The sequence below is a fragment of the Lampetra planeri genome, chromosome 10 (assembly GCF_965212315.1).
Source record: "Lampetra planeri chromosome 10, kcLamPlan1.2.h2, whole genome shotgun sequence".
Lineage (NCBI taxonomy): Eukaryota > Metazoa > Chordata > Hyperoartia > Petromyzontiformes > Petromyzontidae > Lampetra > Lampetra planeri.
The window spans coordinates 1,596,012-1,611,611 of NC_136116.1; the positions used below are offsets into that span (position 1 = coordinate 1,596,012).

General features: G+C 50.2%; 1 protein-coding gene across 6 annotated transcripts in view; it reads right to left on the reverse strand.

Moving 5' to 3' along the window:
* The window catches only part of LOC144720804 (protein TANC2-like), a 55,906-nt gene that overhangs the window by 27,357 nt on the left and 12,949 nt on the right, over positions 1 to 15,600 (reverse strand). For 2 of the 6 annotated variants that reach the window (XM_078597865.1, XM_078597866.1), the window contains 7 exons: positions 11,739 to 11,870; positions 10,214 to 10,382; positions 8,529 to 9,044; positions 4,655 to 4,783; positions 1,619 to 1,900; positions 1,200 to 1,312; positions 661 to 892 (listed from right to left, as the gene is read on the reverse strand). In XM_078597865.1, the coding sequence (XP_078453991.1) occupies positions 661 to 892; positions 1,200 to 1,312; positions 1,619 to 1,900; positions 4,655 to 4,783; positions 8,529 to 9,044; positions 10,214 to 10,382; positions 11,739 to 11,870 (1,573 nt within the window). Of the gene's footprint in view, positions 1 to 660; positions 893 to 1,199; positions 1,313 to 1,618; positions 1,901 to 4,654; positions 4,784 to 6,280; positions 6,565 to 8,528; positions 9,045 to 10,213; positions 10,383 to 11,738; positions 11,876 to 15,600 lie in introns of those variants that run through there. The other 4 variants (XM_078597867.1, XM_078597868.1, XM_078597869.1 and 1 more) reach the window with 3 other exon arrangements.

The window sequence follows — 15,600 nt, forward strand, 5'->3', positions numbered from 1 at the left end:
TTCGGTATACGGCGATTCACCAAACAAGTTGTCAACAGGTATGGATATCATGATCCTGTGAAATGTACAATGACCGCTGTGTACATAAAGATGCAAAGAATACAAATAATAACAAATGCAATCGCTTCTGCCGTAATGGGCGTAACATGTTCAAGGAATTGCCCTTTATTGGATGCATCTTTACGATGTCTCCATCAAGAGGAGAAAAAGCATCATCTGGGACCGGGTGGAGATGATGAGTACTGTTCCCAAAACAGCCTTGGTGTGAGGCGATTTAGTCAACACACTGCACCCGAGATACAGAGGTCGCCGGTTCCTTCTCCAGGTGCATCACTTGAAGCAATGGGGCAATTTTTATGAAAAATATCCACACCCCTGTCCACTCAACAGCATAAGTGGGTACACCGCAGCGAGTCAATCGGCAGGCCGCGTGTGGTGGGGTAAAGTGTGGACACTGCCACCTCTTCCGCACACATCTGACCAGCGTGGAACTGATGACCAAACACTCTCTGGAGCTGGCTCTCGAGAGGCCCCTCTCGAGGCCCTTCCACCAGCAGTGACACCAGCAAGCAATTGCAGGGTTGCGCCTTTACCCCCTTTATCTTGACCCCCCACCCCTTCACCACTGCTCGTGCACTCAGGCAGCTGAGCGGCACTCACCCTTGCGTAGGGTGGACAGCGGTTGGAGGACTCCGAGGCGCAGCGCCGCTCCGGGCTCCTGCACGCAGGAGCGCATGGAGAGCGCCGTCTGCAGCTCGGGCGAGCGCGCCACCAGCTCACGGTATGCTGCCAGCTGCGGCGCCCGGCACAGCAGCGCCGCCACGCTGTGCACGAACTCGGGCACCAGGCACGTGCTCGCGCGGTCCGACTGGCAGTAGTGATAGGCCACCACCTGAAACAACACGGTGCACCGCGACGGGTCAGCGGCCGGCCCCATTTCACACCTCGGCGTGAGAGTAATTGAGAGTCGCTTCAAACTAAGCTTTCACTTCTAGTTTATTCTTCCCTCAAAACTGACTTTCCTTTTTTAATACCAGAACAGTTTTGTGGCATCGTTACAGTGCTGGCACTTAAAACAATAAGTCTTTCCCAAGCATAACGTGGCCCCCTCTAGAATGGAAACTTAGTACACAATACAGGCACCCACACGAAGTGCAAAATCAATAAACCCACGCACGCACACACTCGAGCGCATGCACCTTGGCTGCTAGCCTCCTGGCGGGATCGTCGCTCCTCAGATGCTGTGCGGGGTTGTAGCTGCTGTTGCCTCCCCGGCAGGCGGGCCCAATCCGTTCCCTCCCCTCATCAACATCTACAAATATATTACACGGAAGAGGGTCCATTATATTGTCATGTACATTTTAATACAAAAGTGAACGGCACGTTCTGTGAAGTCTAAAGCGAATTACATGTCAAACGTTTGGTTGGCAATTCGAATCACAATGAAGTAACCGTGAATTAAAAAAACCCACTGTAATAATGAAAATATGCTCAAATAGCTACGCAATTATACACGTGAAAGAACACACACTTGGACTGTGTTGCCTTGCCTAAAAAGTAAGGGCCTGTTCACAGACACGCTGGACAAGTCGGGCGCACGCTCGTGTCTGCCACTTACTCCGAGATGCAGCTGTCTCCCCGTGGCAGCTAAGTCGCACCAAACGAGCCACAATCGCCGTTTTCCCAGACCCAACGCCCCCGACGATGAAAACTCCTCCACTGCCACCGATGCTGCTTCCGCTGCTGCCGCCGACCGATGCCCGACCTCCCAGCCGGAGCTCCAGCTCACGGAAGAGCCACTCTCGCCCAATGAAGGAAACCTCGCCCGCCACGCTCGGCAGCTCGAAGGTCAGCGGCTTGAGGGCAGCATCGACCGGCTTGCAGGAGGGAAGTCGCGCCGCTGCGGGGACACGAAACACGACGAAGCGTACACACCGTTTGGGTGGCAGCCGTCACGCTCAGAGCGCTCCACGCGTGACGGACGTCTTCCCGAGAAGCGCGATCGAAACTGCAGATCTGCTTCCGTGTGTGTCGGGATTGTGGCAAGGATGGTTACAGAACCTGGGCTTGAAATGCCCAGCGAGGATATTAAAAATTATCCCGTGGCCCCTGGCAGGCATCATCATGAATACAAATTGCAAGTTCTCCTCATCACACAAGTTAAACAAATACCGGTTGGTGCCTGGTGCCACAGCAAACATGCATTTATGCTTCAGGGCCTATTTCCAAAATGAAACGGAGCAACGTCAAACAAACACACAACAAACAAACCTGTTTGAAACCTGTTTAAAATTTTAAAAGCCACTTAAATATCACGTCAAGTTTTTCCAAGCAGCCAGGTCCAATTTTAAATTTTAATGGCCCCATTGACTGTTGAATAACAATCTGAAACCCATGGAAACCACACCGTAAAAAGTAATAAGTTAAACATGCAGCTGTCCGATCCCAAACATCCACTAAGAAATCACTGAAATAAAACATGCAATTTTTCTTTCTTTCACAAACCATTAATGTTGCGGGTAGAATTTTTGTAGGAAATATGGAAACACTTGACAATGTCCATGACCATGCAGGCTGCATGTTTGGCAGAGGCTGGTGCATTGCAAGGCAGAGCCCTCGCTGTGGGAAATGACGGACCGCACTGGAAAGGACAATCACACAGGCGTGCTCAGCAGGCAGGAAGTCCGCAGCTATTAATAGCAGAGTGCTCCGATAACCTAGCTAACGGGGCCTGCTGTGTAAACAGGAGGGGCACGGTTCCCACCCTTTGCTCGGCCACAAAGGTGCGCGTCTTTTCTTCCCATATGAGAGCTACCTCCACCAACGCATGCGGCCAGCGATCACATTTGGATGCCCGCTTCCCGGCCGACTGTTCGAAAATGGACATCGCCTCCTGGTAGTGCCATTTGCATGAGCAAGACGAAAGCGTGGGGGGGCGAGCCATCGTCACCGAGCAGCACCGCGACCCGCTGTGGACGACCGAATGTGGACGTGGCATGACAGGAAAACGGACAGGTGGCAACGTCGCGCATGTATTAGCGAGAGCGTCTAACTCCACGCGCAGCGGCACGTAAGACTGACGTGCCCTAAACTGCATTCATATTAAATCACCTCAATATGCTTCTATCAATAAGGGATTGGGAAGGAAACACAGGTGCGGCACGAGCCCAGCCGACGTAATGGATTCCCGGGGACGGCGGGGGGGGGTGCTGGCAGGTCTCACAGCGACTTGATGGGCCCAACCATTCCAGGCCCGACCCTGCGTATGAGCCCATCACAAAGAGCAATTTGATGAATGGGATTATGACCGTGATTGCCACCACCATTCATGTCAGCAGGGAAGCTCTGCTTTCACGTGGGGTCACAACCTCACATCTGTCCAGCCCTCGCCTGCCACTGTTAGCCACACTTAGCACCCGAGTGCCGCACCATGAAAGTGCCAGAGCGCTGAGTTTTAATCAAACTCGCGGAGTGACTAGTCTCCTGTCCCCTGGAGAGAGAGAGTACTCCAGGGATCCTTACCTGCCTGTGATATTCAGAAATGATGGCCCATGTGTACAAATTACTCCAAACTCAAAAGCACAGCAATAACATGCACAATTCAAGAAACGTTCATAAAGCAGCGGCTACATAAAAATAAATACTACCCAGAGTGTAAGTAAGCTGCATAATAAAGATCAAACTATTATAAGACTTCTTCAAATGGCTTGGCTCTGTAAACCCATAATAAATTATTCAAGTGGGAAAAAAAATATTGGTAATGACACCTCACCGGACTAAATGTTAGCTGTCATTAATTCATTTGTTAATCCCTTATGCCCACCTCACGCTCGAGGCAAGACGCCTCTCTCCTGCACCCTTTTCCACTCGACTATCACCAATCTCGCTCCAGGGCGACCAGGTGCACTGCGCGCTCTGCATAATGCCGCTCACACCCCCCTACGCGTGCGATGGCGCACGCGGAAAGGGCCCCTTGCTCCGCGACCCCCCGCGCGGTGGTCGTCCCGGGCGAACGGCGGCAATGACGGCGTGCTCGCTGTCCCGGGGTCTGCGCGCTCGCTCCGACGCGAGGCACCAAACGCTCGACGGCCACCGCCGCGTTCCTCCCGCTCCACGCATCCGCAGCTGTGTGTCGGGTCAATTCTCTAAACTACAAGCGAGGCGAAGTGCGGCCCTGCATGCGCTCACGGCGAAGCGCGAGCGGAGGAGGGCTGCCTTCGGGCAGATTCATCCTTCGAAATTGGGAAACTGCGAAAAATAAAGAACTTGACACTAAAACTAAAATAATTTTCAATGTCCCAAAGGCCAATGACATCCTTGCCAGGGAGGAACTGACCGCTCCGTCTCATCCACACTGTGTTCAACCACCACACTGCAAGCCATTACACACTTCTCCTTCCGTTTCTTCCCTCTCTCTGCTCTACTTTGGAATCGCTTTTTCTCAAGCGCAATCATAACCTTGCACAGGTCAAGAAACGTGTTCACTATTTCTATTAAATGTTGCTGTTGGTTGCTGGCCGCTTGATTACGTAACAAAACCAACAAAGCAGCAAAACATGGCCATGGCTGAAATCTATATGAACAGGTCAGGTGACCGACGTACCCAGTCCCGATACAAGCACAGTGGCATGTGAGACCAAAGCCCCTCTCTTACCCATGTTGTGTAGAGGCTGGGAGTGTGGGGCCGCCAGGGGCTGGCGTGGAGTCCTCATGGAGGCGTGCAGCGGCTCCCCGCGCGGCTCGTCCAGTGGGCCCAAATCCTCGAGACGAGCGAGGCTGCTCGCTGCAGCGCACACGCGACAGAGCAACGCTACATGCATGAGCAAACACACACATACGTACTCGCGAACACATGCACGTTCACACATTCGCACGTTCGCACGTACACACGTGACGCAGAGAACACCTATGGGCACAAATACAAAGATCCCCCAGTGTAGACTTAACAGACTGTTTGAGCGAGTGCTATAAGCAAGGAGCACCATTGAAGGCAGGCGCAGTACACATACAAAGACAAAGATCCCCCGTGTAGCCTTAACATACTGTAGGGGCAAGTGCTGTTAGCGAGCACCTATGAAGGCCAGAATGGTACACGAGGGGGTGGGTGGCCAGCACCATGCCCGACCACCTTTGTCTCCCCAGTGGTGATGTTTACACACCGCACCAGGTACTCATTTGAGGCTGAGTCGACCTAGGGGAGGCCCAGGACCGGTTCAGATAATCGTCACTGGTGTTGGCCGTGAGCGGGAATCGAATCCGGGTTGCCAGGTTCATAGCGCAGCGCGCTATCCGCTATACTATCGCTCCCCACCAGTACACACACACACGTGCACACACGCATGCACACACAAGCTCAGAAGCTTTTGTCCCGTTCATCTGCGCCACCGAAAGCTCCTGAATCTGCAGATGACTGCTGATGAACCCATGCGTGCATTCACACATGTATAAGTGAACATGCATGCTACAGTCAGTATTAGCACACATAAGCAAATTCATGAATTAGTTCACTGTAGATTCACAAGCAGATACATGTTTTTAACGCACGCAAGCCCACAAGCACACAAACCGCAACCATAGCCGCCAGAGAACCATGGAAGCAGAACCCTTACTTTACTCAAATGTGTAACTTTTGCTGTTAGCTCTAAGCTTTCATTAAATAAATAATATGACAAACTTGCTGGTACACTCCTAGTATCATGTTTCACAGCCTAATCACACACATTTTCAGCAGCCCTCCCTCGAAGGCATCGTTGATATATTTTACGATGAAGCCAGAAGTGTTTTGTAAAAGCAGCGCTGTCTTTTCCCACAGATGTCACACTGTGCAAGACAGTGATGTGTGCTGTACACAAATTACACAAACAATGCACACACGTAAAATAACGCAGACGGAAAAGGTATTTTACGTTCTTTGTGAGTCTTTGTTGACGTTTCGATGACCGCAGTTTTTCCCCTTCTACTGTATATAGATTTAATCCACACGCGGCAAGGCAATAAGCCCAATTGAAATTTAATCCTGCAAGCAGCTGCTGTGCGTCGCTTCCACCTGGCTCTGGAATAGAGGCCCCAGAGACAAGACTGTGTCTGCGCTCCACACCGAGACGACGGAGACACGAACCAATCGCTTTACCAACACAGCTGAGCCCTCCATGGGCAGGCACGTGGTTCCCAGCACCGCCACATGGCCAGTAATCGCAAACAACACAATTTTAAACCAGGACGCGACCGGTGGAAATGCCACTACGCCGGACGGCGATGTGGTGTGCTAGGTCTAGCTTACCCAAGTTACTTCACGTGCCCGGGATGAGTGAACGCGTACTGTCCCGGCGATGACATCACCACCCGATTCGCTTTAACTCTGCCTAAAACAGCCATGTGCAGGACAATTAAGGCACGAATGCCCTACAGGCTGTGGTGCGCCGAGCCAGCCCTGGCCCGTGTGACTCACAGGACGCCATGGACAGCCGGCAACAACAAAGCGGCGCGAAACTCAAGCGCGGCACGCTCTGACAGCAGCGCTGCGTCCTCTGCCTCATCCTGTCACGGCCGGGTCTGACCAGACGCCGCGTGCCACGGATCAGCGTGTCACGCCGTCCGAGGCAGGAAGTGGCGGGGGGCTGAGGGTGGGTGCTGTGGTGTGGGCTTGCTCTGCGAGTTAAACGATGTTTTTTTTATTCTTTTTACTAGGTGGGGTGCAAAAGCCATTACTTAACCACGTAATTCCATGTTAATGTCCGAGTCCTGATTAAATTAGTAGCGAAATGTTCCCACTCCTGATGTCCCGAAAAGTACATGAGAAGCGGAGCACTCGTGAGACGGCGCCGTCAGCGCAAGCTAACTGGGTCTTAACACTGGCAACGCAAAGCATGGCACTGCCTGCCCTGTGTGGCGCTCTCCCTCCACTCTTGATTGCGTCCTAGACAGAGCTGTGCACACCAGCTGATTAAGAACCCCATGCTGGTGGCACCATCGTGCTCGCCATCGCACAACTCTGTTAAATAAGTCACTGCAGACCATGGTGATAGCTCACTGTGATGCTTTCAGCAAAACCGGGACGGGTCTCACGTTCACAAGCATGCGTGTGCACACGCCGTATATACAAACACACAACCTTACGAGTATACAGTGTGCAAAAACATAAAACTGACGTACACAGACCGATACGTAAATCACACTGTGTGCACACAATGAGAGTATAGTGCATGCCTAAAGCCTTCGGGAAGGTTAACGTCAGGTCAAGAGTGGGTGGAGCCCGGGCATGGCCTCGGTGGCACAGGAGAGGAGCGAACGAACAAGAGCCCATTAAGCGGTGGCGGGGTAGACCCATGGCACCGATGCATGTCAGGGATCTTGTTCCTTCTGTCCCGTTACTACAGACAGCCTGCTGCGAAGACACTGCCTCTGCTTGGTGTCAACAGCGTGAACTCGTGAGATTGCAGAGATTTGTATTCAGCCTTGCTGTCTGCCTAATGTACAAAAATATCACGAGAAGGCAAGTCGTGGTCTATATTACTGAACGATCCGTCCGTACGTACATACACACACACACAGAGGTATGTACACAGGCGTGCAGGTATCCCCATGCAACAGATATAATATTAGTAATGAAATTTTCCTCGGTGAGCCGTTTGTTGAACGTTCCATGTGCGTTTTCTGGTCGAACCACATTTTTTTACGTTGTTTTAATCGCAGGCAACTCTTATAAACCTGCGCAGAATTTTGACTGGGAACAGATCCATTCAAGTGGTGGAAATTGTCTGGGCTAAAAGTAGGAATTACATCTGTGCAAGACATCGAGCAACCGTGGAGATAGCAGATCCCCAACAAAAAAACAGAAATTCATCCAATACTTTTATTAAGCAAGTCTAACATCTGTAGGTATACTTACCACGATGTTGTCTACGCATGCAAACCACAGACAGCACCGTCATCCTAAAAGTATTATCCTCAGACTTCCAACATGTTAGCCACATGGAGCCAACAGTGCAATAAAACTAGGTCCCACAGTGCACACATACACAACAGCTGGGTGCTAAAAGGGGTTTCGCGATATAAATTTAAAAAATTCCATTCATATTAAAAAAACTACACAATAAAACTAAAATTCTATAGACGATCTATTGTTGACAAATTTACAGAAAGACTCAAGTGTTTTGAAAGTATATATGAAAATAAAGCTCAGAAAAGAACCGATAAAAATGTAAAAACCCCAATAAGGAATAAAGCAGGGCTTTTGAATTGCAAAATAAGAAGCTTAAAACTCAGAAAAAATGCGACTCTGTGAACCAATGGAATCATTCCGCTCCCAGCTTGCAGGCATTATCTACGGCCTCATTATTTTGATGCAATGCATCATGTAGGCATGGCAAATGGAGCATGTTTCAAACAACCTCCATTAATGGGCAAACACGGCTCCACGGCAAAAGAGCGGAACGACAATAATGACCACATGTTCAAGTGTCGCAAACACACAGGCGCGCGCGAGCCGTACCTGCACGCGCGCGTGCACGCAAGCGGACGTTACAGACCTGCGATGGAGTTGGGTCGCGGGGCGAGCAGGGACGGCGAGCGGCGGGCGGTGGGGGGCGGGGGCACATCCAGGCCCTGATCGGCGCTCTGGCTCAGCCTCCGTGCGGCCGCCCTGTAGGGGGGAGGCTCCCCCTCGGTCCCCACTCCATAGGGCCCCGTTAGGCCCAGCCGGGAGCACACTTCGGTGCCATCCATGTCACCGTCGTCTTCTTCGTCGTCGCTGAAGTCGTGGGAAAAGCTGCGTTTCTGGGATCGGTCCTTTGGAAGCACGTTGCTCTGCGGCGAATCTTTCATTACGCTCAGGCTGTCGGGTGAGCGCGAAGGAGGCGAGGCACGCAAGCGCGAGTAACTATTCGACCGGCAACCTTGGGTGGCCTCTTGCTGGCCTGCAATGTCCCCCTTTTCGGCATAAGCAGCAGCACCTGATGATTCGGGCTGGCCAAACTCGGCCATGTCATCCGGGGGGCTTCCTTCCTCCATCTGTTCGAGGCTGCCGCCCGACCTCGTGATTGTGGCTGCAACCAGAAACACAGTAGGTGGTGTTCACCAAGGCCCAAGTACGGCTGACGTTGGTACACACAGTTATGGACTCTGGTTAAAGATTTACAGCAAGAAATCGCATTACATTTGGAATTTCCCTCATTGACAATGACGCATATTTGAAGGGCGCGTGAGCATGTGTGTTTCTTTACGCACTGTCGATTCGAGGATGCATTTCTCACATATTTTTCTCTTGTACTTTTCAATAGGCCTATTGTTTTGTATCAGTATAAAAATAAGTTACAAACAATATGACAGTGTTTCATAACACTGTTACACAATTTAAAAACTCTAATATGTTTGTGTCGACTTTTACAAGACTTATTTTAATTACAGCGCCTTTGGTAGGCACATTTCAAGCAGAGGAACAATTTATTTTTTCGTGACACTGCATGCACTGGTTGCACAGTTATCATACACTATGGAAGTAGGCCCTTATTAGGGCAGGTGCCATTATTTTTTTCAAGTCGTCTAAAAACTATAAAATATTAAACTGTCGATTCCATACAGTACGAGAGAGCTGAATTTGTAAATGTTAGTCTGCCCTTTACCGACAGTTATTTTTCCCCAAGTGTAGGCGTGCACACACACACACAACGGAGTGTGGACCCAGGGGCATGAGTCAGCTTCACCTCAGCGCATGCCTGAGAATATAGACACGTGAAAATCACATGTGTGTCATGTGTCCTCGACCCGACTTTACATAACACCTAAGCTCCTGTTACCATCTCCGAGTGATTGTGAAATATCTCTTGTGGGATGTGGCGTGCGCGAATTTGTTTCCTCTTGGGAGCTTTTTCTGTAGAACACGCATTTGATGCATCTGGGTGAACTAAAAAATGGCTTTCGTTGAAATCCTCCACTCATGGGTTGGTGATCAAAACCACTGGATTTCTCGGTACTCTGTGTCGTCTGCAGTTCTTTAAGATGTCAATGTATACATAATCTGTCTGCGCATTTGGCGGAGCTCCGGATAATCACGAACGCAACCATCACGACGCCATTAAGGTGAAGCACAAAAACGACGGCGCCATACCACTTGTCAGCCGCGCTAATTGTGGGCCCACGTGAGAGTGACGCACGCAATTGTTATCAGGAAGCAAAAACATGGGTGTGCGAGCGGCTTTCGCGAGCGCGCCCTTGCCAATGATGCCGCTGTCCTGGCTCTCCAGCGTGGAGCTGGGCGTGGGAAGCAGGTGGGCTGGGCTCAGCTCCCCAGGTGGAAGAGCTCCCTCTCGAGCAGGCGAGTGGCACGGGCTGGCTGCGTGTGGAGAGGCCGATCCACTCGTCACAGCGGAGGGAGGGCTCTTCCCCTGCGCCATCACCACCACCATCACAATAGCATCACCATCGCCACCACCACCAGCATTTTGACCAGGCAGAAGCAAACAACACTGCGTAGGTTTTTTTTGCAGTTGTGCTGGTTGCGTTGTAAAGCTCTGCAATGTATTCTTGGTTCTTTCTGTAAAGTCACGTAGAAGGGAAATAATAAAATAATATCAATATAAAATCCACAAGATTTCACACCTGATGATGATTGCTTGTGTTGCAGTCGAAACGTCGTGAGAATTTTTATTGTTTTATATTTATATTATTTTATTATTTCCCTTCTACGTGACTTTACAGAAAGAACCAAGAATAAGAATCCCTGCAGTCACGAAAAGCTTTAAATCAAAACTTTGCAATGTATTTTCGGGTTGTGCTGCTTGTAGTTCAGCACTGCTTCCCACGTTTTTCTCAAGAACTGAATATTCATCCGTTCCAAGCACATTGACATGGAGCGAAATGCTGCACATGCCAAACAACATGCAGTAACCACAGAATTTTCAGGATTCGCTCTGTATATCCTGAAACATAAAACCTCAGCAGCAGCAGTAGCACTAGAGGCAGTCACACACAACACAGATTATTCCTGTGGCCAACTCTCATTGCCAGTGTGTCCTGGCGTCTCACATTCCACAGCACAGGTACTAATCTGCCTGCGATATCCACTCCAGCAGCTGCGAGCACATCTCATTCGAGCATCGCGGTCCGACTTTCAAGAATACAGGAAATTTATGGCTGCGGTTTTCCGAAAGCAGTATACCTCTTAATCCACACAAATTAATGAATCCCTGCAGTTGCAGCCTCACACCACTCTTACAAAAAAATCCCTTTCATGAAACGCACACCGTTTTATAGATTGCATTTAATGTTACAGAATATTAACTCAAACCCGAGAGCTCATTAAAAAGCTTTGCAAAATTACCACAAATCTTTCAACTTAACCTGCACCCTCGGAGAGACTCTGGCGGCAGCGGCAATCGTCGGCACGTGAAGTGCACGCCCACTGAACCAGCCTTCCTAGAATTACGAACATTCCCGGCTTTTACGGTAACACAACCACAGGGAAACATTTAATGATGCCGTGCCATCAACAAAATACATATTGTTTGTGCATTCAGGCGTGCGCATAACGTTGGTCGCGTATCATCTGCGCCGGAGCGTTGCACGTGTACGCGTGGCGCATGCGGCGATTGGAACCCGGTTGTACTTCTATCATTGTCAGGAATTAACAACATTATCCGCATTCCTACTGATTCTTCCCGAAATAGTGCTAGTTACCGCCGCCACGATTGCAATTGTAATAATTGCCGCTCATTGTAATTGAGCGCAATTACGGGCCCTACCATGTGCCCCCTCTGTCCGTGGGAGCGCGGAGTGGCAGGGGTGGAGGGCGCGCTCTTCTCCCCCAGGAGCAGTCCCAGCTGGGCTTTCAGGGCGTGGGTAGTCTCATCACCGCGGGAATCAGAACCCAAGGCCTTCGCTGCACACAAACACAATGGTTCCCTGTGTAGCCACACACAGTGCTACGCGTGCAACCACACAACAAGTGCTGTTAGCGAGCACTTATTATATGAGGCTGGCGCGGAGCACCAGGAGGTAAGTGCGGCCAGTACCACGCCTGGCCACCTTAAGTCTTCCCAGCGCCGATGTTTTACAAAACGGCACCAGGTACTTTTTTAAAGCCCCAATAGACCTAGCAGAGTTCAAAGAAAAAGCTCCCGATACCACTCACCACTGGCGTTAGCCGTGGTCAGGAATTTAATTCGAGCAGTGTGTGCACCACCCCTGCACTCGCACACATGTATAAAAAACGTGCACGCACAGAGTGCAGGGCTGGTTAAGAGGCTCACTGCGAGCGATGCCACATCCATCTTATAAATGTCGATCGGTGGTGCTGGACATTGGACGCGTTATCGATACCGAGGCCTCAGTTGGCAGCTACGTGACTTGTTTAGTCGCGGCCCCTAGGGCGTGAGGGTAGCCTTGCCACCTGCTGACGTGCCACATGGAGCACGTGGGTGGACTCTTCACCGCCACGCAAACAGTAGCGGCGCTCGGCGTGCTCGTCACATCCCGTTGTCCACTGACGCTTTTACGGCCACCCCCTTACACGCAATGAGAGCGGTTCACAGCTCTTCGTCATTATGCCGCTAGATGAAGACCTCCTTCCCATGCCACGTTGATCATCGGGGTTATTTAACCACACTTCACCGAGTGAGTCAATGCATAACTGGTGAAGGGGCAACGCAGGACCAGTTCAAATATCACTTGCCAAAATGTTAGCCATGTCCGGGAATCAAACTCGGGTCACCAAATTAAGTGTTGTGTGTTAACCACCATGCCATCATTCCACGCCTGCCCGCTACGCCCCCCCCCCCCACCCCCTTAAACTTTATCATGATCATTATATTCTGCCACAAACAATCCACTGCTGGATTAAGACCTCCCCAAGTCGTCACCATCTTTCACAATTCTGCGATGTAATAATCCACAAAATAAAACCTAAACACAAGCTCCTTTCGTCACTCCATCTCCATCCTGGACATACTTTCATATATGCCCCATTCCCTATAAACTTTATGAAATATTAAACATAAAGGGATAATAAAATGGTGTATACTGTGCTCGAGAGTACTGCTTTTATGACAGCAGGCGGTATAGCTTTACATCTGTATGAAAAGGCTGAAACGCACCAACATGGCGATTTGCCCCATTGGTGTTTATGGAGATGCTGGAACAATTTCACCAAAACTCAGGCAAACAGGAACATTTACTAACGCGATGGGTTAACAAAGACAAAGATCTACCTGTAGACTGAACAGACTCTTGGGGCCAATGATATTGATGAGCACCTATGCGGGCCATCACGGCACACTAGGGGGTGGGTGGCCAGCACCATGCCCGACCGCCGTTGTCTCCCCAGTGATGTTTACGCCACCACACCAGCTACTCATTTGAGGCTGAGTCGACCTAGGGCAGGCCCACGACCAGTTCATATAATCGTCACTGGTCTTAGCTGTGAGCGGGAATCGAAATCGGGTAGCCCAGTTCAAAGCGTAGCACGCAAACAGTTGCCATATCGCTCCCCTAACATAAGAACTGTTGTTCACCACTAAGTAGTGGTGATGCTACCACAGCGCTTGTGCCATTCTAGGGGCACATTGAGACCATGTGAAGTGTGAAAGGCCCACTGGCAAGAGGTCATGGAACAGACCCAAGTGCCATGGGTTGACTGAGATGACTGGCAGATGCAACAACTGTGCTCCCCACAATGACAACTCTCTATGCTTTAGCCGCCCGGTGCTCTGCTCGTTGTTGTGAGAGTATCGCTCCTCTGCTCTCCGTTGTTGCTGGAGCGCGACTGCCTCCAACTCCCCCATAGCACCCTTTACAAACCTCCTCCACAGAGGCCGATTTTGCAATGCTGGTGCCAGTCATCGTCAATAAGCCAAGTCTAATAATCTACATATCCTTCTGTACCATATCAGTCCATCTCTTTTATAGCGCGTGCCATGCCCGTTTAGCCCCCTTTATCAGGCCGATCAGAAGCATCTTGGGCATGCCTGTGGCTGGGAATGCGGGCTCCATGACCCAGCCAACACAGCCTCGCTTGCCGCAGCAGCTCACGGATGGGACTGTGTCCAGCTCTTTCCAGGCTCTGTGAACTCCTCACGCAATCCAGTCTGGTTAAACCCAGGATAGACTATAGGCAGGTTAGCCTGAATGTTTCACACTGGTGCAGATGTTCCTTTAGAGGGCTCCACGTATTCCAAGGATAGAGAAGGGAGGGCAAGCCTGTGGCTGACAAGACCTGGAGCTTTGTATGGAGCTCCCCAGCACCACGTTCACACATGTGTGCACACCTGCACACTTTAATCGACACTCGTATAGATGTAGAAATACTTATTTAATTTCTAATAGGTTTTCCCAAAGAGGCTACACTGTGTCTAACACATGTCTCATTTACAAGCCTATCCTGGAGGGGATGACAGCTACCAGCATGCTCCACCAGCAGGGGAATGAAACGGGGGAAAAAAATAATCGGTAATTGACGAGGAATTAATCTAGAAATAGATGGCGTAGCCCTCGCCGCGTATAATGCAGTGGATTTAAGATACGAATTCTTGGAATTACATCGAGACGGAAAGAGGAACATGTGCAGCAGAGAAGATATATCAGGTGGAGACATCACATTGACCCTCAAGCCAAGTAAGTGGGCTTGGAGCAGGACACGTCGTTAGAAAGGATTATAGCCGGCAATCGAGACTCACGATGGAGTGGCGGCCAAAGGAGAGAACAGACGCAACAGGACATCCACCGATGAGATAGAACGATGACATCAGCTTGTGTGCAGGAGCTAGATGGAGATCGTGCGACAGTAAGCGATGGCAACGGCTTGGTGAGGCCTATATCCAAAATTGGATAGTCCGTGGTTGATGATAATGGTGTTTGAATCATAGCCACATTGTCATTATACACCTATAATATACATAAAGAATCCCATGCTTTGGGATTAAATAGCAAAACCACGATGCTCGATCGTAAACTACAGCTGTCCAGAGTTGAGACAGAAATCCAAATGCTGTTCTCTGTAAGTGAGTTGACCAAATATGGTTTGGCCATACCAGCGAGTTAGGTACATGTTATATCGAAACTGTTTGTTAAAGCAGGCCACCGAATTCCACAGGCATGCATTGTGGTGCACCAATGGCTCGTAACAATGGCTTTTCCTGGCAAGCAAAAAATATAGAACACACTTTTTATTCAAGACACATTATGGGATGCGCTCTGACGAGGTGCAAGGCGGCAGCCCCGTCCGCGTGCTGCGACGAAGGAAGAGGGGGAGGTCAGACATTCGACCCGTGGCTGCTCACAAGCACATGGCCGCCGGGCATTCCTCACTTGGGAAAGTTGTGCAAGAGGACAGTTGACAGCAAAGTGTCGGCAATTTTGGGGATGTCAGGGAGCGCCTTGATGATGAGTGATGTTAACAGATGACCACATAGAGCCATGGTAGGAAAAACAACGACAGTGGATGTAACAAAAGCCATCCGAGAGGAAACTAGGTCGGCCATTCACGGCAACGGCACAGCTGTAGGTTGCCACTGTTCAAGGCTAGCTTGGAGGATCACTGTCTCTTTGCAATAGAATCAAAATAAATAACATGTAGCCAAAATAGTTTGGGGCCGACAAGTAGATGAAATT